The following is a 24,259-nucleotide window of genomic DNA, read 5'->3' as shown; positions in this document are numbered from 1 at the left end:
AGTCCCCAAGCCAGGTCCAATTGAGCTGGTATATTTACAGAGCGTAATTTAGTGCCTTACCTTTGTGCTGGTTCAAATCCCAGAAGTAATACAGCCATCTGTGCCAGCTACCGAGGGCAAGTTCAGATGGGCCTGTATAAGACAGCAGGACTAGAGCAGCCACTGCAGAGCTGCCAGGTGCCTCCATAGGAAATGGAGATGTATCGGGTATCTGCTGCCCAAAGAGCGTGGTTCTTGGAAGAACAGAAACATCGGAAGCACAACACAAGGCAGACGGAACAAGAACTCACAGAGAAGGGTTTAGGGATAAGATGCCAGAGCAGGAATTCAAGCGCATGTTTAGACTCTTATTTCGGTGAGAAAGGAGTGACACAGATCAGCTTATTCTCTGCATACTCTGTATTCATCATCTGCCGCTTCATCAAAACCTACTGAGGCAAGGAATGACCACATCTGAAGGTGAGGCGTGACCTTTGACAAAAATAAGGCATGACAGCGGAATTTGGAAGTCAGTGACCCCAAGCCTCTCAAGTGCTCTGCTCATGCCCATGAACATTTTTCAACTGTAGAGCCAATCTATCGACGCACAGGACCTGAATGCAACAGAACTAGGAAGGTGTGAGAATATTAGTGTCCGGTCCGCTGAGCTAAGAAGGCTGTGTCCATAGAAGACTAAGAGAAAACTAAAAGGTCAAAGAATCATGTCGCTTCATAACATCTCCTGTGCAGGAAGGCAGCAGATTTGAAACGGATCCTGCGACATTGCAGCAAGAGAGAAAGGTGATCTCAGACACTAAAAACACCATATACCGAAGCAAAGCATTCTTTCCAGCTTTTGTAGCCAATTATACATTTTAGAAGCATTTTTACCAACATCATGTTTGTATGTCAATATAAAAACATACTCATCAGCTTTTATTCCCATAGAAACATCAATCAAATATAACAGTTATCATATCCCTTGGGCTAGATGTAGTGAGTAGAAATATTAAAAAATGCTTCCAGAGAACTTTTTTGAAAACATCAGCTAAAGTATAATGGCAATAAATTACAGAAGAAAGTCAGCTGTGATAGGATAGGTTGTATTCTACTTATGCTATATAGTTCTCCCATACATAGAACAGTCAATATCAGTCATTAAGTTAGAATAATTTTTTTCAAAAGTGTTGTTACAGTAACAGATAAAGGAATGCAACAGTGTATTAGTTATCAATGCTTTATTATTGAAAACAAAATTGAAATTCTCTTATCTGGCACATAAACAATTATTTCTACAAAAAGGAAAGCCTACAAATCTGATAATTTATACAAATAACAGTTTTTCAAAAAATAAAATTTTAATTTAGTAAACTTGTCTTGTGCTCTTTTTTTTTAGCACTGTCTGCAATAATCCACCATAAATCCCTGAGCAGAGAGACGTATTTTAAACATGTTTTAAATTTATCCCAAAAGAAGAAAGTTATCAAGCCCAGACCTATATTAAAAAAATGTATTCAGGGACATTCTTGTTACATTTTGCTAGTCCTTTTTTCTTTTTTTCTTTTCTTTTTTTTTAAAGAAACAGACAAAAACAGTTATCAATGCAAGCATGACACTGCATCACAGGAGTGCTCCCCCTTTTCCCCTTTTGTGCAATGAATAAAAATTACTAAACAAGAATGAGAACAAGTTGAAGGAGACATATAACATAGTGAATGGTTAAGACCGAGAAGCCATCGCAGTTCGATGGCTATTGAGCAAATAAAGCTGCAGGATGCCACAGTTTTATACTGAGATCAGTTATACTTACTATCTAATTTATTTCTATACTTTTCCAGAAAGTCAGAAAAGCAGGAGAATAAGTTCAAGCCACCATTGCATTCTAACACTGGTTTCAATGATAAAGTAGAAATTCAACTTTTGACCCTTCAATTTTGCTTTTCCAGCCATAACATTATATGAGAAAAACTTGACACACTCCACAAAACCAAACAACCTTGCCCCTCTGGCCCTTCTGGTAGGCCAGCTGTAAACTTAGCAAATTATGGTATTTTAGCGAGCGAGAGGAAAGAAAAGGAAACACACTACTACAATTTTTTACTATACTGACTTTGAAACAGCTACTCCCCAATCTATTTCAATACAGATTTAAAACCCAAGTGTAAGGGGAGAATGACCAAGAAAGCAGAGTATAACTCGTGTCCCCTTTCCCATTAGGTACACACACTAACCACTAAAAATGCAAGGAAAACCAAATAAAAGGAATAGTAACACTTACAGACTGTTGTGTTAATGGCAGGTAACGTTGCTGCAGTCAAGTAATAAATAAATAAATACAGCAAAGTATTCTTCTCTGCAGTTTTGTTGTAATGGTGCTTAACAGTTAAAAAGCAAAAAAAAAAAAACCCAAACCCTTTCTCAGTAATAAAGAGTTTTTTAACAGAAGATCCTGAAGAAGCTTCAGTTCAAGGTGCTCTACCACTTCAACATTATATCTACCATTACGAAAAGAACACTGAAGCAGATACCAACAGGTCATTAAATGAAATAGCAAATTTTCTTACAAGCAATAATACTTATTCCAAGGAAAGAAAGCAGTTAACAAATGGCCTGGAAAAAACTGACTAAAGCTTCAATACACTGCAATTTAAAATAAATTATTTTTGCATTTAAAAACTGAAGACTAAAACAGTAACTAAGCCAAATCATTCTGAAACAGAAATAAATTGAACCTCAGCAAAAGCATATTTAGGTATGACAGCTCTGCTGCTAGTACACGTCAGAATACAGAGTGCTAATATTTGGTTAGAATCTGAATAGGTAATATTTTTTAAAATACCACTGCTGTGAAAAGTAACTGCCAACTATCTTTACAAATTTCTCTTGATCTACACTGTTTTAAGCATCATCTAATCTAGTCCCTTCAGTTATTTGCTAGCCTCACCAACGTATAACATTCCCTTTTCCCCCCGAGTTGCTCATGAAGTCTCATTTGTAGCATATCCAAGCACTAATATTCTCAAATCTCACTTGGCTGTGTTATTGCAAAAATATTGTATGCAGATTCCAGCTTAAATTTGGTCTTATCTGACAGCAATGTAAAGAGAGTCAAACATGTTAGTCTATAATACCAATTTTTTTTTTTCTCAGGATGACAGTCTGACCACACTCATCTGATAGCAGGACAAACATCAGTCTTGCTTGTATTGCTAAATCATACCTCTGGACTATTTTTATTTTTTTTTACCACCCTATATACACACCCGATGTAGAATATGGGCTGTTCCTTGCTCATTCTGTCTAGCCCACAGCCATTTGTGTATCTCAAGAAAACTGCATTAAAATTTAAGAAGCTGAAATAATATGCATATCCTCAGTAAACAATTATGAATGCTGTCATCTAATCACAAGTGACAGGTTTGAAAAAAAAAATAGCCATATAAGCTGTGGAATTGGTAAGCAAGTGGTCCTACAGTGAGATACAGCAGCATTAAGACAAACTGCAAACACACTGGATTTAGTATACATTTTAATGAGTTACAGTATCAGCAAAATACTTTAACCTACTATTACCACTTTTACTCCCATATGGCTGCAGTGTATACTGTACACTTTTCCCTTAGTATTCCTATGACAGTATACATTTCAAGTACCCACTCAAAAGTGAGCAATATGGGATTTGCAATTATTTATGAAATATGCCAAAACACTTTCTCTCAAGTGCTATGGTTCCAAATATTTTTGTGGGGTAACAAGTCCTTCATGAATATCTCAAAGTCTCCCTTTTTCAATTTATCTAGCAAAAAAACTTATGACAAAAAAGCAGAATGTCTTCTCCTAGCAGCAATTAAGACCTCTGATCCTTGCAGTCAAGTCCAAGGAGTTCTCTGATCAGACAACTGTGTAGAAATTCTAGTTTGTGTTTTTAATCAATTTAAGAAAAAAAAAGTTCAGGGTTTTCATCATCATGTTTTGGATGTCTTCAAACCTTGTTTCTCCATGATATTCCACAATTTGCGAAGATTGGACTGAGTGATGACATCATCAGGTTTAAGTTGAAGAGCAAGGAGGTAGTTTTCTTCAGCCTCTTTCAGTTTACCATTCAGATGGAGAATGGCTCCGAGATTCATTAGGGCAGCTGGATACTGGTACAAAGAAAAAGGAAGAAGAAATATTAGGAATATTTTCAGGTTTTCTTTTCAGACAATCTTCTTCCACTTAAACAAATTACTCCCTTATGTTTGCAGCCTTCTCATGGAAGCAATTTAAGCAAATAGATATAACAAGAAAAAGTTTCGGAACAGCTGCTGTATACTTTGTGCTTTAAACAGGGCAAGCTCTGGTGTCTACAGACATAGACTTCTCTCTTTAATGAGAAAACACAGAACTCGTAAAGCTTTACATGTGGTAATGTCGGCATAGCACAGTTTCCAAGAGAAAATTAAAGTAATCTAAGAATGGATTAAAGACAGGAATTTAATTTTAATTCAACCCATTGCCAATAAAGAGTTTATAATCATTGGGAATAGTTAACACATTGGAACTCATCCCTTTTTTCTCTTTGTCTTAATTACAACTAGTAGAAAATACAATTTGTTCTCAGATTCTAAGGATGTTCAAGGGTCCTAGGATATCCATTTAGATTCAGGCTGTGGCAATTATTTCTTAATGAAAAACTGAATAAAACTAATGGTGGAAACACATGCTATTTTAATAACAAAGATGTGAAAATCTCATAACAAATCCAGTAAAAAGCTTCTTATGTTACTTACAATTTTTCCATCTTTAGCTAAGACAGAATGGTTTTTGGTTTTAATTTTTCATCTTTAGATTATTCCATTACGAAATAATAGGTTGTTCATGATAATTAAACATGGCTGGTTACTGGAGTTAACAATTATTACAAGGGCAGAAAAGCAGATTTATGAAGCTGAAGAGCACAGTCTAACCTACCTTTTTGCAAGTACCTAAGGTATTCACATGTCAGTGAGAGCACAGTAAAAGCATTTGCCAAAACAGTACCTTGTATTTCAAAGAAAAAGGGGAAAATATACTATACAAAGTTCACTACGGTTCTCCCCCTCAGGTCACTATCATTTCCAGTGAGCTTCAGGAACACTCACGTTTGAAGTTATGTGGCTTTGCTTCAGAGGATAAGTGTTCCAAGACACCACTCACCAGTGTTCCAATCAAAATGCGACACTCAAAATGTAAAGCCACATGGAAACAGCTTCAGACCACTGTGTGGGTGTGTTGGTATGCTTTAGAAGTCCTTCAGTGACAATGATTTCAGGAAAATATGATAGATGGAAGGCCAATAAAATGTGCACTAGAGTTGGTCTCCCAGACTGATGTGGTAATAGAAAGTCATTAGGATGAGGAAGACTTACCTATGTTACAAACCTCTCCACTAGCAAGTTATATTCATTACTCTTATCCTTCTGAATCAAGCTTCAAAAAAACTCCCCATAATTCTTGTGTCTAAAACCTAAATTTCGTGGTGGAAATGTTGTTCATAAAATTATCTAGTTTTAAACCCTAGAAATATTTCATATTTTTTCAGGTTTATTCCTGCTTCTTTTCACCTATTAACATATGCACCATAAAAACTCATAAAGAACTGCGACACATCAAATTTTCAGAACAACTGGCTTCCAGAGTTTCAAAATTAAGCAAAACCAGTTCAGCCCTCCCTATTGTAAACATCATAATGCTAATGCAGTGGAATCTGATGATGTTATTTTTAGATTTAATTTCTCTTGCTTTACCCTGACAGATTATTTCCACCACCCCAAAGTCAGTTATTTCATTCTACTAAAAATCAAAACAACAACAACAAAGCTGGATTTTATAAAGTTTTCCGAGTTAAATGCTCTCCAAAATTTCCTTTTCAGTCATATTCTGTACAGAGAAGGAAAACTAAGCCCCTGAAGTGTAATCTTTGCTATGGAGAACACATATTGGCAGCCACATTATCATAGCTCCACCTTTGCAGTGCCAGTCTTGCATACTATTTTATAATGGAATAATGCACTCAATTACAGATGTTCTGGGTGCTAATTGAAGTGATGTAAGTGAAGAATGATGAGAAAACAGCTTCACTGTATATGGATGGATGTCTAAATATCCATGTATTTTACTTATTAATTTCTTTTTAGACTTAGGATTGTTTGAAAGAATCTTCTCAAATCATGAGAAGGATGGTTCATTCCCACTAATTGTGCTCCTTACTTGTCTAATTAGAGTTTATGAATCAAACAGCTTTTTTCAAGAGCACAGTTATTGACACAGAACTCTCTTCTCCCTTGAAATATAACTATGTGCGTATGTTTTCATCTAGACAAAGCTTACAGTATAGGGATATCCCTATACAGGATAGGGATTAAAAAACCTTAAACCTAGAAAAACTTGCATTAAATAAGACACACGTTAAAATGTGCTCAGGGCTAATTCTACAGCATCCACAAGCTTATTGTGTGGGAAGTAACACAGCTGTCTCATACGGCTTCCAGAATTCCTCTCCATTTCCTCCACATCCTGCTGAAAATATATCGTATGTGTATGGTACTCATCAAGTACTCTAAAGAACGTCATATATACGACTATATGTCTAGCTAAGAAAACCCTTCTGCTATCATGTCTTTAATTTGATATATCTTTTCACTAAAGCAAGCAACAAAAACATCTAGAAAAAGAACAGATTGCATGCCTTTTAACTAAACTTGAAGTTTTACAACTTCTACACATCATTCCCTATTTTCTGGAGATGCAACAAATTTTAGACCATTAAAGTTCTAAACAAATGTATCGATGGAAAATGTGCACTGATAACTCATAACTCATCGCAGGTAGTGCTGAAAGTTCATTCCAACTCCTCCATGTTTGAAATGAGGAAGTGCACGGGATTTCAGAAAGACTGCTCCCTAACTTTCTAGGCTATCATCCACCCTAATTTCTGTGGTATATTGTAAGTCACAAGAATTTTGGGTGACTGCAAGATTATACACCAGTGCCATTGCTTTCTTACAGCTATAAATGATGGTCTGAGGACAAGAGAGCAAGAGACATTTGCTATAGTTTTTCTTCACATATATTGTCTTTTATTGAAGACAGCTGATAAAACTTGTCAGTATGTTAACAAAGGCAGTCGGCAGCTACCAGTGCAATAACATGGGACTTGTAGCACCGTATAACAAATGACACCACCTACTACTTCAGAGACTTGAAAGGAGAAACAGGCCTGCCTTCATTTCCTTTTGGAGACAGATGCTTTACATCAAAAAAAGCTGACTGGCATTTCTATCAGGGTTATAAATGCTGTCTTTTATGGTCTATTGGGAATTATTCCCTTTATTAGCATTTTTATCATGGTGTGCTTGTTTCCTTAGTGGTTTTTTTGCGGGGTGGTGCTTGTGGGGAGAAGGGGAGAGCAATAACAGAGTAGTTAATGAATAACAAAACAGCATAAGGCATGCATTTAGTTGCCTGAGGTGTCTTTGGTTTACATTGATGACAATTCTTTCAAACTTCCTCTCTACTACCAAAATAAAAGGAGAGCCATGGGGCATGCAAAAATTTTAATGTAAATTAAAGTCCTCTCTAAAATTAGAGAACTGTGGAATCTCCAAATAATTCAAAATAATTCTGAGTAGTATTTTGAGTGTACACTAATGTAACCAAGTATAGTATTGGACCCACAAACAGAATGAATCTTAATGACACAGAAGATGAACTGATTCCTTGCTCATCATCTCTGACTCCACATATAGCAAACGCCATATCAGAACAACAATCCCCAACAGAAGAAAACAAGTTTACTCCTATATATGCCTAAGAAGTTATGGAGAGAGAAACAAATACACAAACACTTAACCTAACTCAAAAACACCTCTTGCATGGCAGACAAGTATGAACAAACAACAGCCCAAATCCAAGCAATGAAATCTGAAACTGGTTTCCCCAAAGCTGTGCTTACAGATGACCTTCTCTGCTCAACACCACAGAGGCCAGGGCAGTAGATTCTGAGATGAAAGTGCATTTTGTTGCTGCTGGGGTACTTCTAAGGAAAATCATGACAATTTTTACTCCAGTAGAATCACAAGTGCAAGCTACTTCTCACTTAGCCATTTCAAAAAGTCAGTGAAAAGATGTTGCCAATATTTGCCTTGCTCTTAATGAATTACTGCAGTGCGTGATCTTGTAGATGTTTCAAAACAACCCCAGGACTGTTTAATGAATACTGTAATCAGCATGGCCAATCCCTAGAAACACAGAGGCTAAGTGTTTTGTTTTAAAACAGTGCAATTAAGGACACTTGTTCTTTCAAGGGTTGCTGTCGAGTAAAGCCCATACATAAAGGACACAAAATGTCATTCACATGCAAATATTTCATCCCAGCACTTCTAGTTAATTATAGGTGAAGAATTCAGATATTTCTCTTTGAGAACTGAAAATACATAGGAGGTACAATGACTGAGTAGTGAAGCAGCAGAGTATTAGTTGTAGAATGGCTCACTAAGCATGAGAGCAAAGTCTGGTGAACTGCTTCATGTTATCCAGTGACGATAAGATAATTTGCTGTCATGCCTTTTTTATCCTCCTACAGTGATGGCAAGAATTTTCACTTGAACTTTTATTACTGGTGTTATTGCTGTAGCACAGCATAGTACTTTCTGAAGCAATCAAAATGTCAACAGCTCCTTTTTTATTGCTAAAGGTAACTGTGGACAACAGAATCATTTTGGGGTGGCACTTGCTTTTGACAGACTTCACAAATTTTGAGTAAGACCGTGACCTAGGAGTTGCCCCAAGATATAAGCATACTACTTTAAAGCATGAGGGTGGGCGGAGAAGGTAGAAGGAGAGGAAGGGGAGGCACATGCAGCGAGATGGTTACTGCCAATTGGATCTTACTCTCCAATGCCATACATTGAAAACACTGTAAATTCAGCAGTGACACATGGAAGTAGACCTTTTTATAGGAGCGATCTAGTGTTGCCAGATAAGCCAAGTGCCAGTTATTCCTTCCAGAAACTCATGTTTCTACCTTGTTCTCTATGCTATAAGGCTTCTTAAGAACTACAGTTTGCATATGCTATGTCTGGTATTTTGTTCCAAACAGCACATGAATCACAACTAAGACACTGATCTCCAGTAAGTTGGCTAAGATGACAACAGTAAATTGTCTAGGAACAGATAACTTGGTGCAAGAAGCATTCTGGAACAAGATGACAGGACGTATGGCACAATATTATGGATAAAAGGGAATAAAAAAGCATAACATTCAGAGTTGAGAGGGATTTCCTGTGTCATCAGCCCAGACAGCAAAGCACTCAGTTCTGCTGGAAAACAAAAAAATCAGCATCTTTGCAAACTCTTAAAATGGAAGAATACTCTGCAACTTTTCCTCTACGACAGTTAAGCACATTATTTAAATTGCAAGTCTGCACATGAACAATTTCTGTAAGTATGCTTTTGTGTCAACAACAGCTTTCAGTTTAAATAGTGAAGAGGGGAAATGAAGAGAAAAACATTCTCCCTGCAAGTACTAATTTGAATAAACATTGCGAAGAGCACAGTTTCCACAGTTGTATTAATCAGAAATAGACCTAAATGTCTCTGCTGCAAAGGAAGCCCGCATCCCAATCTAATTACCTTAAGACTGACTAACGTACACAGCTATATAAATCTAACTAATAACAGGCCTAGGCTCTAGAGGGGAGTGGATCCTTGAATTCAGTCATCATCTCTAAGAGTATTATGTTGTTAACGCTGACAGAGAACAACCTTAGTTATTATTTACTAATATGCCATTAAGCAGAGACTTCACTTAGTGCTCTAGTCCTATTTGGTTCACCAAAGTAACATGTTATTAATCTCTAGGGAAGATGAACACCCTCCAGAAAAAAAAAACACAACAAAAAACTACGTCAAAAAAGAAAACACAGAACAAATAAAGCAATAGGAAAAATAGTTTCTGTTGAATACGGTTCATGTAATAGTCTCATGTTAGGATAATCTGTCAAGTTTAATAAGGCAGAAAAATGGCATGAGTTAATACCTGGTCACCTTAACAACTGATCATACTAGGTAAATGCTAGGTCACGTACTTTGTTTTTTAATGATTTTTTTATTACTTTACATTTGGACATTCTCATCCAGACATTCAAAACAGATGACACTAAGTTGCCTGGTGAAAGGTGAATATACATGGAAATTGTTTGGATGCATCTAATCTTGTGTGCTTTCAAACACTAGAGAAAATCCTGTCTACAAGCATTGCAAACTACAGGATATGTACATTTAAAACCAGAAATTAAAAAGTGAAGGAAAGGTTTTTTAGCATTTTTTTATATTTATGGGTGGCAGATGTGGGATTTTTCATCCACAAGCATACTGTGAAATTATTAAGTTTGCTTGTAGAGTTGGACATCGGCATCATTAAGGAAACCACAGCTGTGAGTCAGGGAAGAGTTCTAGACTTGGCATGGGAAGGAAGCATCAAGCCGTCTACTTTGCTTCTCAAATTATCACATCAATAAGGGACATTTTAGCATCAATGTTCTCCAGCCAGTGGAGATTTTTTTTCCTCAACATCTTTTTTATCTTAACCTTCAGAGACTGCTCAGAGTTTTTGTCCTGGTTTCAGCCAGGATAGAGCTGATTTTCTTCACAGAAGCTAGTGTGAGACTATGTTTTGGATTTGGGATGAGAAACTGTTGATAATGTGCTGATGTTTTGGGTTGTTGCTGAGCAGTCAAGGACAGTCCAGCTTCTCATGCTGGCCTGCTAGCAAGAAGGCTGGGGTGCATAGTTATGTGAAACCAAACAAGCATATATAGATATATGTTACATCTTGCTGTTGAAAAGCTATCTACCATTGGCCTTTACATAAATTCAGAGTACACAGTTTTATACATCAGCAAGACAAGGAAAGCAAGTGTTACAACTGGTAAAGGTTGCAGATCATAATAACAGATGAAAAAGTACCACAAAAACATATTTACATTTGTAACTTCTGTGTATCTACATTTTTTTCCCCAATGGCCATGCATCAATTGCTTTGATTTATGCTGGAAAAAACTCCTCGTAATCACTCTCAGTTTATATAGCAACTGTGATGGACCTTTTTAGATAACATACTTGTATTACCAGAATAAAAGCTAAACAGGAACATACGTTATGAGTATTTAATATGGTTGTATTAAAAAAAAAAAAACAACAAACATTTTCCAGCCCTCAGAGTGTTTCTAATTAATTTTCTAATTCTTAGCTTTCCAGCTCAAATGTTGCCATCAGTACAGGATATGATAATCTTATCCAATTTTCCTCGCACTTTAGGATTTCATTAAAAAAGTCTTCAAATGATTTAATTTTTGTTTATAGAAATCCAACTGTGTTCTGATGCCTGTAATTTGATAATTTTTATACATATCTACAATTACGGTATAAAACATTTAATGACTTCTTTACCTTATCTAAGACAAGTACACTGCATGCTAATTAGGACGTCTGTACTCCCGGCAAGTGTGAAACTTGCTGAATAGAAATGTCACCTGTACTACCATACTGACAAATAGAAATTGCCCCAAATCTTTCAGTAACAGAATTTTGTCCTAATAAGAAAAAGTTAGTTTTTTTTAAAATTAAATTGAATCTGTTAGTAAATGTATTTTTGCATGCAGTTTCTTTCTAAACCTTGGAAACCAGAAAAATAAATGGCCTTGTGTTACTGCCTAAAGAAAAACCCCACTTTTAATTTAAAATAAATGTAAAGTGTTAAAAGAAAAATGAATATACCCTACTTCACTCAGCAGCTCACCTGCAGGGCTGATTAAAATAGCTGTCCATATTATCACAATGAAAACTGGTTAATCTTCACAGAAAACTCTAATCTACGGATCATCTGAGATTATGAACACAATTATACTCACAGCATATATTACCAGCATTAAAAAAGTTATTTTTTTCAATCAAATAAAATGTCATTAGAAAATAAAAATGACTGCTGAGAATGATCGCATCTTCCATCTTTTTTTGCCCAGATACCGATTAAATACATCAGTACCCAGAGAAGGTTGTACAGTTTTTCAAGATGTTAGTCAGAGGCATATGAGGTAGTGCATTAGAGCTTACATTTTTGACTAGAATAGCCAACTACTGAAATTTCAGAAGGAAAACATTTCATTTCTGGCCTTGAAAAGTTAGCTAAATTCTAATTAAGGAAATCTCAAAATCACAAGATTTCACTCAAATTGTTCAAATGTTAAGTGTCGAACAAGGCAAACAAATGTAGTTATCTGAATTAAATGCTTGAGAACTAGATCAGTATTGATATTGCTGTATGTTTTCCAAAACTATGTAGGTATTTGCAGTTGTAAGGTACAGCTTTCAGGCGTAAACCAGCATGCAACTTGACATACTTGCTCTGAGCACAAAGAATGAGAAACTTGCTAATTTGTTCAATGTTTATATCACGCACAATCGCTATTAAAACAGCCCAAAGAAAAAGCATGATATTAGAGCATTACGGAAACAGGAAAAAAGAAAAGACTAGGAGATTATTAGGCATTGTAGGATGTTCTAGGATAAATTTTAGCATTCATTCCACTCCCCCATAGACACACTTTCTTTTGTGTAACTTTCCCTAGACAACAGAATCAATCGTTATTCCTCTATTGGTAATAATTTCATTGGCAGGTAAGTACAACTGATGTCTATCACATGAAGTGATACAATTTCCTTAACAACATGGTTTATCAACAGTGTCTGAAGGTATTTTCAAGTTGGTCCAAAAATGCAACTTCAGCATGTGGAAATGTTACCAAAGCAATTTTGCAAATAAAACCTAACTCTGTAACTGTAAATAAATAACAAAACTTTTGAGATGATGTATTGTTCAAGGAACTACATTTTCATTAGACAGCAGACACAACAGAAAATGCTTGAAAAAATCTTGTTCATAAACATTTTCTTTTCTGAAATTTCTGCATGGAAAACCTTAAAGTATTTGAGTATCAATCTTTTTTTCTTCCCCTTTGTCCTTTTTCATCTGGCTCCTATCACTTCCATGCCTGTTGCATAGTGCAAAAAGGTTATGGCCACACTGTATTGACTTCAGTTTTACCCACAGGATTATTACAGTGCCTGAGAAAAGAGACACATACTGTTGGTCCTTTGCAAAATGCTGAATTACAGTGCTCCATGTAATTCATAAGATTTCAGGTCTTACTTTTTGGCAGCCAGTAACCTGCAGGTGTTCCCTATATAGTATTTAGCAATTAAATCTACAGAACATATTAAAATTATTAACTTCCAGGCTAAGCACAAGGATTTAATTTTGATTGTTGTAGTTTAAAGATTTTAAGGCTGTAGTTTCTAAAATTTTGTCTTTTCATCACTAATAGTAAGACCACTGAGCACTAATTGCTTGCTAGGGTTTTACAAGGTTGTGACTTGTAAAAAAATAAAACTACTTTCTGCTAGAGCAGCCTTATTTACCACATCTGATCAGCGGTGCGTATGTTTACAGTGCTTTGTGAGTAATGAACATCCGTAGCAGCAAGATGTGTTCAGTGGTAGATCTACACATCCTACTCTGAAAGGTTGTACTTGATACTGCATATGCCAATAACTGATGTTTATTGAACAGAAGCTTTCTGTATTCTTCAAACTATGTTTTTAAGAAATGGACACAGGAAGCAATACTGCGAATTATATTTTCCTTTTTAAAAAGGTTTAATTAATTATTTTTGTAGGCCCAAGAGGACACCTAATATTTGCAGGACTAGCACCAAGAAATTAAAGTTCAATTCTTGCCTCTGAAATTCAATGTCAAAAATTACTCAGTGAAACCAGATGTTGGCTCCAAACTGCCTCAGAAAAAGCCCTCCATGACTGGAGCAAGCTATAATCCAGGGCCACTAGAATTGCTATGCAGTTCTGCAGTCAACGGCTCAGGATAGTTTGCCTTCTCATTATATATTTTCACTACACATGCCACCCATTCTATATGAATGCCACAGGATCCTACAGAAATTAACTTGGGATGCTACCAACCAGCAGTCTTTTTGTTAAAGGTCATTTTTTTCCCCAGATCAAAAGGTTTCCCTCCTGTGCAATTTCCATAATCTCCGTTCAGAAAGCATTTTCTTCTTCTATTATGGGCAAAACATCCATTTTGTGAACTAATCAGCAAAAAAATCCATCAATGCAGCTATCAGAAAAGAATTTTTCAAACTGAATTAATGATCATGTATTGATCTTTCAAAAATTATAAAAAATAAGTCTGGTAATTTTAAGTGTATTTAAATGCAGTTGGAGTGTGAAGAAATTAAGTAGAACTACCCCATGGAACGTAAGCAACATACAGCAAGCCTTCATATGGAACTTAATTTAGGGGTTTATTGTAGATTTTTGTTTTTACCATTGTTGTTATATTGGAAAATATTTCTATTTTCTTTCACACTGTAATTGTTTTCAGTGAATTTCAGGCAGCCAGATGCTGTGGCAGCTGGCACTGTTACAAACCATAATGTCAGATTAAAGTTACTTACTGTTACAGAAAGACAATTTTTACTGGAGCACCTGAAGAATTAGTAAAACTGCCTCAGCTTGTAATAGAGCTGTTCATTACATGGAAGACATGTCAAGGGTAGGGACACTTGAATATATATTTGCCCTCCAGTAAAACTAACTGTGGTAAATAGAATCATGTAAATGCAATATGCGGAGTTGACCAATATACAGTGGTCAATGTATGCCTCAACAAAAAAGGACTGTTCTTCGTGGGAAATGAAAAGCTATCCATCCTCTCCTTACTGCATCTTCTCCTTAGCAGGCATCTGACCTCTGGACTGTAACCTTCCCAAGGAAAAATACATTCAAACTGGTAGTGAAGTTACTCTTAATGACAAATTCCAAGAAAATTACTTCAGCCAGACACTGCCACCCATGCTCTTCCTAGCAGTCTGCAAACACACGGTTCTTCTCAGGCAGATCTCAGTCCAAAACCAGCCTTATTGTAGGGCATTTTTCCCCTATACAATCACCTAGATACATCCAGAAGTATGGGAGGGTGGGGGACAATACCAGTTGCGTCAAAAACATCTTATGAAACAGAAAGAGAAGTTTTCCAGAACTTGTCGGGGGGAAAATTGAATAGGATATGTCAACCCACAACTAAAAATTTTTCCTAATATGGAAAATACATCAGAACTATAGATTATGAAGAGAATTATTAAGTTATTTATTGCAAAACATCCTACTGAGAACATAGCATTGCTGGGTTTATTTAATGAGCATTACAAACACTTCCTTATCAGTTCTAATTGCATAATAAATTCATTGCATTGTTTCCAGAATCAGCACTAGAATACTATATTAGGAAAAACCTTACTGGATTCTTTTTTAATTGAATTCAAACAGATGGTTTAATTTCTGAAATGCTAATCTACTGCTGTGAGTTCTATATTTCATGGCACTTTGTTTTTGATTGACACTGAGGGCTACATTTACAAGGCAAAGCCAATCTTGCTCTCTCCGGGAACTGATGCAGGCAGCATAGTACCCCCTGCCACATTACTATCAGACAGTGAATCACAATCAAGTGCATTGGTCTATCCATGATACATCATCCTCACTTCCATAATTTCAGCAAAGAGAGTGTATCTTTACAAACTACTGCCTCCTATCATCTCAAAGGATGATGTTTCCTTTTATTTAAATCAGTAGTACAAATCTAGGCTGTGACTTCCTATTAATTAGTTTTGCAAACCTACTTTTTTAATTATTCAGTAAATGAACATCACAGCTGAGTACAAGCACAACTGCTGCACAGTTATTTTCATACTGAAAAGAATTCATAGTAAAAAAAGTTATCTGTCTACTAAGATGTGGATGAAAAACGCTAGATGAAACAAATCTGCACTCCAAGAGACAGGCCTAGTTGACGTCACATCCTTTTTTCTTCAAGTAATTTTGATGGTGGACTGAACATATCTATATATCGATAAAGACTTCAGATTTGCATAATGAAAATACATATAAAAAATCGAAGAAGAAATATGAGGACACTAAAGTTTCCATTTGAGTTAACTAAGGCAGAGTCCTATAAAATTTCTGAATCAAGGTCTTGACAATAAAATAGCTTAAGTATTATTTGGTATGAGACTTTCTTCTCTTTGAAGAATTTATGACCTATCCATTGAGAATTACAATCATCCAATGGGATCAGAAGAACAGTGTTCTATATCTAAGTAGGTGCCCAGAGAGAAAACAGAACCTATGGGTGATTAACTTCTTAGGAAACATCTCTGAACTAATTATAAACATGCATGATTTTTGTGAAAACACGGTCTTTTATTTTTTGGAGATTTAGTCACATCAACATTTTGAACACTGTGGACAACAGAGCCTACAACGGAAAATGGGTGCATAAAACAAAATACTCTTGAGTATTTTTTTTGCGAAGACTTTATTAGCAGCTCCAAGCAGCGCAAGGGATTGCCACCAGACGTACTGAAAACCTTATATGACCTATGTCCTAAGCAAATAGTGCATGAATTATCAGAGAGTTTCTTTCTCTCAAATTACATGTTAAGCACAAAATTACTGTTTCAACAGTTCTTGGTAAGAGTAATTGATGATTTAAGGCAGATCTAAAGATTAATTCAATTAGAAAAGAGGAGTTAGTATATAGTTGCTCATTTCCAACATTTGTTCCACCTGTTAAAGAAAAGCATGTCTATAGATTTTACAGTTCGCAAAGATGAATGACTCAGAAAATATATTATGGCAATAATTAGACTGTAGAAGGATTAATATTTATGAGAAATTTGTAAATATTTTCATAGCTGAAAATGAAATTAAAAGCATTCCAAATTACCATGACAACAAGTTTCTGTCTTACTTTGCAGAGTGTTTGTGGATATGCAGCTTTCTGTTTTAAAAACTTTACGTTAAGAAGAGTTCATAGCTGCTTGTGCAATTTCGATTGAAGAAATCAGGAACTACAGAGCCCAATTTACCTCTCGTGCAGGAGAAACAGAAGCAACTTTTAACAAGTTACCGGTGTTACTGCAATGCAATGTCTATGTAAGCAGAAAAAACTCAAATGTATTTTAATTTCCATTATTTAGAACTCAGACAAAATACTTATTGGTTATGATATCAATGTACAACAGATTATTCTAGATGGGAAATAAACAGCAACTTAAAGGCATTTTAATTCCATTCCAAAGCTCAGAAATTACACTGAGCCAATCGATATCAGATATTTGCATAGTTGCCTGCTTGTATAATCAGAAGAGTACAAATGAACTCTCCATATTCTAACTCCCACAAAACTGATGCTGAAAACTGTAATGAAATGATTTCCAGCTTACTCCCATGCAACTTATATGAAGATGGATCACAATATTGAGAACCAGTTTTAAGTATTCCATACTCCCCCAAAAGCATGTTCAGTCTTCACTTTCCCAGAGCTGCTACAATGCATGAGAAAACACACAGAGTTTCTGGAGTAAGGCTACAAAATATTCTCATGTATTTCCCAAAGGAAATCCAGTGTTTTCCTCAGCTGAGTAAATTGGTTTTCAAATTATACAACTCATCCTGATATTGTGTTTCAATATTACAGGTAAATATCCCCATTTCAATAACCTGTGTTCTTTCTTTGTCCCTTGATGGAGATCATAGGGATGGGAAACGCTGTATGGAGTTTTTTGTTTGTTTTGTCTGTCATTTTTTTTAAGGTGGGAGGCACTAATCTCTGCTGAAGCAGGAATACTTTGATTCAGAACAACAGCCTGTACACAAGCCCCTCTTGAGCTAATAGTTGTGCATGACAAAAAAACCTAAATATGTCTTCAAAATATTTAGGAGGACCATGGACAAACACAAATATAGAAAGATAACTTTTTGTTCAAAAGTGTAAACACAGTTTTCCCCAAGTAGCTGGACAGAGATAACATACCTGCCTTGCACTTAGCCCCAGACAAGAAGGATGAACTGAGTATAGGGACCTGAAAGAAGTGAAGCAACAACAAGAACAGCAGAAAATTGAGCTGTGGGCTTAAATTAGATTTAAAAAGCTTCCCAGCTCAGGAGAGGCAGAGAGAGTGCATGCATGGATAAACTCTTTATGTGGAGAAGCGTTGCTATTTCTGTGCAAACATGGAAGAGCCTTTCTACCTGAAATGAAGGGCAGCTTGCATTCAGTTAATGTGGATTGTCTTGAATTTCTCCATTCTGCACAACCTTTAGGCTAGGTCAGCCTTCAGCTATTCTGATATCAAATCTCAGAGTCAGTCTTTTATGCCTGACAATGGGAAAAGTCTACCCAATTTACAGTAACCAAGAAAGTGCTCTCTCATCCTTTTGAGATCAGAGAGTGGTGTCCTCTTTTCTGTCAGGGGGTTCCACTATCTCCTCTCCCAGTGGATCTGATCCGTGCCTAAGCCTCCCACACCTGTATCTGTCTGAAGTCAAACTATTAAAAGTATGCCATCTGGAAATGCAGTTCACATCAGCCATGCCTATCTTCTCATTAGGAAGCCACAATACCCTTTTCAGTCCCTAAAAGTCCTGCACAGTCTGTAACAATTGGTTCAGTCTTTAAGACGCAAGATAGCAGGAAGAGAGGAAGAACTGGATCCTGGGAAGTTTTCTTTCTCACACCTTCACCAGGAGGAAAGAAAAGAGGCATTTTCAGGAGGCCAAGAGTGCTGCTGGGCTGGAAGGAATCCACAGACATTCATATCACTGAGGCGGAAAGTTTGGCACACTTGAGAAGAAGCCTTAAACAATACGAGGCTTAGCAGCAGCTGGTGCTGGTAGTGGGAAGCTGTGCAGCCCTGCCACAGGGCAGGAGAAGCTGGGAGCAGCTCAGAGGGCAGGCAGGCAAACAGCAGAAGCTCCACATGCCCCACAATGCCCACTTTTGTATTTTCTGTAAAGGCAGACACAAGTAACGGAAGACAACTGAACAGGTGAATCTGCTGGTTGCTAACTAACTAAAAACACAGCTCTGTGGTCATTCCCTGGCAACAATACATAAATATAAAAGATTGCCATGTGTTCACTACTTTGAATAAACAAGTAAACAGACAGAAGAACATTTTAAAAGAAGGATTCACAACTGGAAAGTGTCATGCTTTACATGCCATAATACATCGTGTAAAAAAATCATACATATACTGTTTCTCTAGAGGGCTGTGTCAGCTTTATCCATACTATGCTTCAGAAACCAGGAGTACGATGGCAAGACACTCCGGTTGTGTTTGGATAACATGACTAGGTAGACCTGCTCAAAAGAGCTACAGGAGCAATAGATTCATCACTGATGAGGGATCTGCAGTATCCCTGGAGCAGTGTGAGGATGACATTGGATCCAGTGGAGCACGGAACAGTACCAGTTTTTTGTCAATTGAGGATCACCTGCAGACAATTTAAGAATCACTGTTAACCCATCCATTACTGCCATCAGCAGCAGAACTAACACAGCAGGAGCTCTTACAAGTTTTATGAAAATTCTCATTGGCAATAACAGGACATGCCCTTAACAAAGCTGGAAAAATGCATTAAAGCCATCTCACAATTACTGTGAGCCTGTAAGCTACATGAGAGAATTACTGAACATTCAGGAGAAAGTCAAATAGGGAAATTTGGCACAAAAACACCTAAGAAAAAAATACATAAATGAAGCAGATCGTGGTTACATACGTTTCAAAACAAAATACAACATCTACTTTATTTTTTAAAGATGTATGTACTATCAGAAGTATATTCATTTTTAGAGGTCTTGCCATGAATAAAACCCATACATTATGAACACTTTCCATAAGGAGGCACTGAAAGCATGTTATCTATGAGGTGGCTATAAAAATATAATCAATTATCTGGAAATCACCAGCATTCTTCTTTCAACTGTTAGACAGATTGAGGTAGAGCTTATTGCAAGCCTGAAGCCTTTGACATGAAATCTGTATTCCAGCATTGGGGAAAAAAAACAAAAGAAGCACTTGTAGAAACTGCTTTTTAATACGATATTGTGTTAACTGATTACATAAACCCTTCAAGTCAAGAAATGGTTTAGTCCCCTAGATCATGATTAAACCATCTAGTGGAAATTGTATTTATTTTGCTTATAGGTACATTTCTCCTTTCCCCCTCATTCTATGTGTGTGTCTTTATGTATGTTGTTACAGTAAGACATTTAATCAAGCCCTTTTGAAGTGGTAGAGTGGAAACAGCTGTTTCTGACAATGTGCTGATGACATGGGGCTTAAAGCTGTCATGAGCTCCAGATTGCAAGCAGCACTAATATGTGGTTGGGATGGTAGTGACTTGCAGGTCATGGCATCTCCTTGAGGAATGCTTCTAAGCCAATCAGCTCAAGGTGGTGGCTCAAAGTCTTAAGGCTCTGGTGAGCTCTCTTTCACTTAATACTCTTGAGGTCACACTTCAAAGTGCCGTTTCCTCTCAAGAGCCATTGGCCATATGTGGGGGTTCTAGAGCAGATTTTTAAAGACTGGCTGCTTCAAGTTCAGACTTAAAAAATTAGAAATGCAGTTCTATTACACAAATGATGTCTTAAAAGTTGAATGAAAGCTGAAGCTTAAGTCAGTATCTCACATTCTTGTAGAGAATGGCAATTTAAAGAGACGTTCTGGATGACTGATTTTTCCACAACAAAGTGAGCTTAAAGCTCACATTTTAGAGTGCCTAACAACTTGTTAAAACAATTCCCTGGTTTGTGAACATTACAAGATGTAGGGCACCTAGAAACCACCTCCGGATACAGGCTTTCCTCAGCAATATTCCCACTCAGAATAATTACTGCATAAATGTCTTGCTGTCCAAGAAACTTACACTTTCAATTCTTCATGCAACTGAATTTGTTAAAATTAGACTAACGTGATTAACATACATTCAAGCCAACATTGTTAGAACAAACACATATGTGCTTCTCACTGAAAAGGCTCTAAAATGATTTTGTTTTGATCATGGTAAACACACAATAAGGTAATGCATTTTTTGGAAAGTATTCAAAAAGATCCAGGGGCTAGGGAAGCTAATCTCTGTAGGTTACCTATAGAGCTTCAGGAGGAAAATAGAGTCCTGTAAGAAATGATTCATAGCAAATAAAAGGAGATTTCTTCTCCGAACGGCTTCCTGGATTCCTCTCTCCCCCTTGGCTCTCCAGGGGAAAGTCAACTCTGTGAAGCCTATTTGGAAATAATAGACATAATCTTGAGAAAGCTTGCTTCTTCAGGGAAGTTTAAGACAAACGATTCCTATATCCACAGCAGTACTAAATTCTACACAAAATACTGCTCTTCTGAAATTTGACTGGAAATTACTTTCATAGAGGATAAATAACACCTACTGCAGATAAGGCCAATCATGAACATTATTAAGAGAACAGTTAGGTCTACATCTGGAATAATAATATTAGCCAGACTTTTCTTGGCATCCAAGCTGCATTTCAGCTGGTGCTGCTATTGTACTGAAGTGTTTTAATTCTTCTACACTCTGCAGAATGAAGTTGTATCCAAAAGCAAAGAAGATGCTCAAGATGTGGATATCCATTTTAACATGCCTGTATTCAGTTTTTCCTTTACTGGGTATAATTTTTTTGCAAATACTTTATTCATTGTAATAAAGCTTTTCACAGAGAAAATAAATGGTATTTCCAATATTTTTCAGTCCTCTTATGATTAGTTCAATGATGAACTGAATCACCCCCAATACTACAAGAATAAAATCTATGTTTGCTTTCTTAAAATCAAAGGCTTGCACATTTCAGAGAAGTTACATTCCTCCTGCAAACGAATACTGTTTTTCTGGGGATGTTTTTAGCCTCCTTAGTCACAACTGTCATAAAAATGGATTAGTTGAATGAGAAAGTGCCTCAGACATGAAGGCTTATAGGTCGCTCACTGTTGTGCCTCCATCTTGAGACAATGAAATAAAAGAAGGCTTGCTTAGGAGACAACTGCAATGGGGAGACTACTGTCTGGAAAAAGCACTGAAATGGCCAACTAAGTAGCTCTGAAAGGCATAACTCATATGGCCATTTAAACCAGACTTGAGTGTAAAAAAGCTCAGCAAAGAAGCTTCTGGATCCAAAGGGCTTGTACATTGGGGAGTAGGTGAAGAACACTGTGTATGAAGTGTTGCTTCATTCCAAAAGCAACTGGAACAGTTGAGAAACCAAAGAAAGGGATTCAAAAGGAAAACAAAGTGAGAATGTTAAGAATAAAATTTTGTCATGAAAGTTCAATGAGCATACTAATTCACTAACAATCAGACTCAGTTTGTAGTTTTAATAACGTCTCTTACTGCTGCTAAGGATGGTATTTTATAGTAGTGATATTAGAGATATTACACAATCTGTCATATTTGTAAAGAAATGGATGCAAGAGAATGGAAATCTGAGTTTTGTTTCAGGCTGCACTAGCTGCAAACCTCTCAGGAGCTAGGCATGGGTCTAATTCTAAAGAATAACTGATAACTTAGTTGATCTGGTAAGGTGAATAAGAAAGGAGTTGGTAAGAGAGAAATGGATCTTCAACTTAGGGTCCAGAGGAGTGATTAGGGGAACCACAGGGGAAAAAAAAAATCATGCTGGAAAGAAGTTGAGAGCCAGTTTACTTGTGATCCTGATCCAAAATTCACTAATGTCAATAGGTACCATCTCAAGTGCCAGAAGGGGTGTCCTGGTTTCAGCTGGGATAGTTAATTTTCTTCATAGAAGCTAGTATGAGGCTGTGTTTTGGATTTGGGATGAAAAACTGTTGATAACATATTGACATTTTCAGTTGTTGCTAAGCAGTCAAGGACTGTTCAGCTTCCCCTGCTCTGGGCTGCCAGCGAGCAGGCTGGGGGTGCACGGGGAGCTGGGAGGGGACACAGCTGGCTCAGCTGACCCAGGCTGGCCAAAGGGATAGTCCATACCATACGACATCATGCTCAGTATAAAAGGATGAGGGAAGAAGGAGGAAAGTGTGGAGGGACGTTTGGAGGAATGGTGTTTATCTTCCCAAGAAACCATTATGCATGACAGAGCCCTGCTTCCCTGGAAATGGCTGAACACCTGCCTGCCCATGGCGAGCAGTGAATGAATTCCTTATTTTGCTCTGCTTGCGTGCGCGGCTTTTGCTTTACCTATTAAGTTGTCTTTATCTCAATCCATGAGTTTTCTCACTTTTACTCTTCCGATTCTCTCCTCCGTCCCACCATGGGTGGGGAATGAGTGAGCAGCTGTGTGGTACTCAGTTGCTGGCTGGGCTTAAACCAGGACAAGGTGGAAGGTTCTTGTAAAACAGATGCTTTTAGCACTCAATTGTTCTTGGAACAAGGCTGATCCACCGCAGAGAATAAGACTTCAGTGCTACCACAGTATTCTCAATGAGAGCGAATTTGGGAACAAACCTCTTAGCAACTAACATTAAACATGTGCACACAAATGTACATGTAGATATGTATATATATATGGAACTGTATGTATGCATGCATCTGTACATTACATCACATTTTTACAGCTAGTATTTTGAATTTTCTAGAAAGAAATGTTTCTAGATCATTAGTGATGGATACAAAAAATAAAAGGAGAAACCTTCAGCACTGTATTTTGCTTAAAGGTATTTCTTTAGCATCTTGACTCACATAATTTTGCTGATCCTTCATATTCATAAGGCAGTGCGAGGATACACAGGCTACATCCAAAATAACAAATTAAACTGTGGGCATTTTCAAGCTATGATGATGGTTCCTACGCAGCTCTGGATGGGCCACTGCAGTCTCTCAGACAGTACTCAGGCACACTCTGAGAAGGGTGGGCACACTCAACACTAGAGAATGGTCACATTTAATTTACCAGATGTAGCTATGAAGCGCAGAGGACTTCACTAATTTGCATTCCTTTAGAAAAATCAGGAGCTTCTGTCTTACCACATCTGCATTATATTGCTCACTACCTAGAAAACCTCCTCGAGTGGCTTCTTTTCCTCCCACTCTGAAACTATTACGGTAAATTTGAGAGTTAATAAGAAGAAAAAAAGATATGAATGACTACTTCTATTTTTATTTTCACTCTTGAGAGATTGCCCTTGTTCAGTTATCAGACAATTGATGCCGGCAGTGAAAATGGATACAACTTTCCCACTCTGCATCATTAAGATATTTTTTAAAAGTCATGAACCATATGCGCAGTATGCTTAGCTAGAAAGTTAAACTTTTATCATCTTGAACATGAAAGTGAAATCATGTCTTAAAG

The 24,259-nt window shown here is 36.9% G+C and overlaps 1 protein-coding gene across 1 annotated transcript in view; it reads right to left on the bottom strand.

Moving 5' to 3' along the window:
* Positions 1-3,944: 3,944 nt before the first annotated feature.
* TMTC2 (transmembrane O-mannosyltransferase targeting cadherins 2) overlaps positions 3,945-24,259 on the bottom strand; it is a gene marked incomplete at its 3' end in the record, with an annotated part of 256,393 nt that continues 236,078 nt past the window's right edge. The window contains exon 12 of the mRNA XM_082014037.1: positions 3,945-4,124. Coding sequence (XP_081870163.1) covers positions 3,945-4,124 — 180 coding nt within the window. The remainder of the gene's footprint in view (positions 4,125-24,259) is intronic.

This window comes from Phaethon aethereus (genome assembly GCF_964289735.1).
Source record: "Phaethon aethereus genome assembly, chromosome: 1".
NCBI classification, from domain to species: Eukaryota; Metazoa; Chordata; class Aves; order Phaethontiformes; family Phaethontidae; genus Phaethon; species Phaethon aethereus.
Note: the sequence above shows the minus strand (reverse complement) of the source record. Positions and strands in the feature narration are given on the sequence as shown.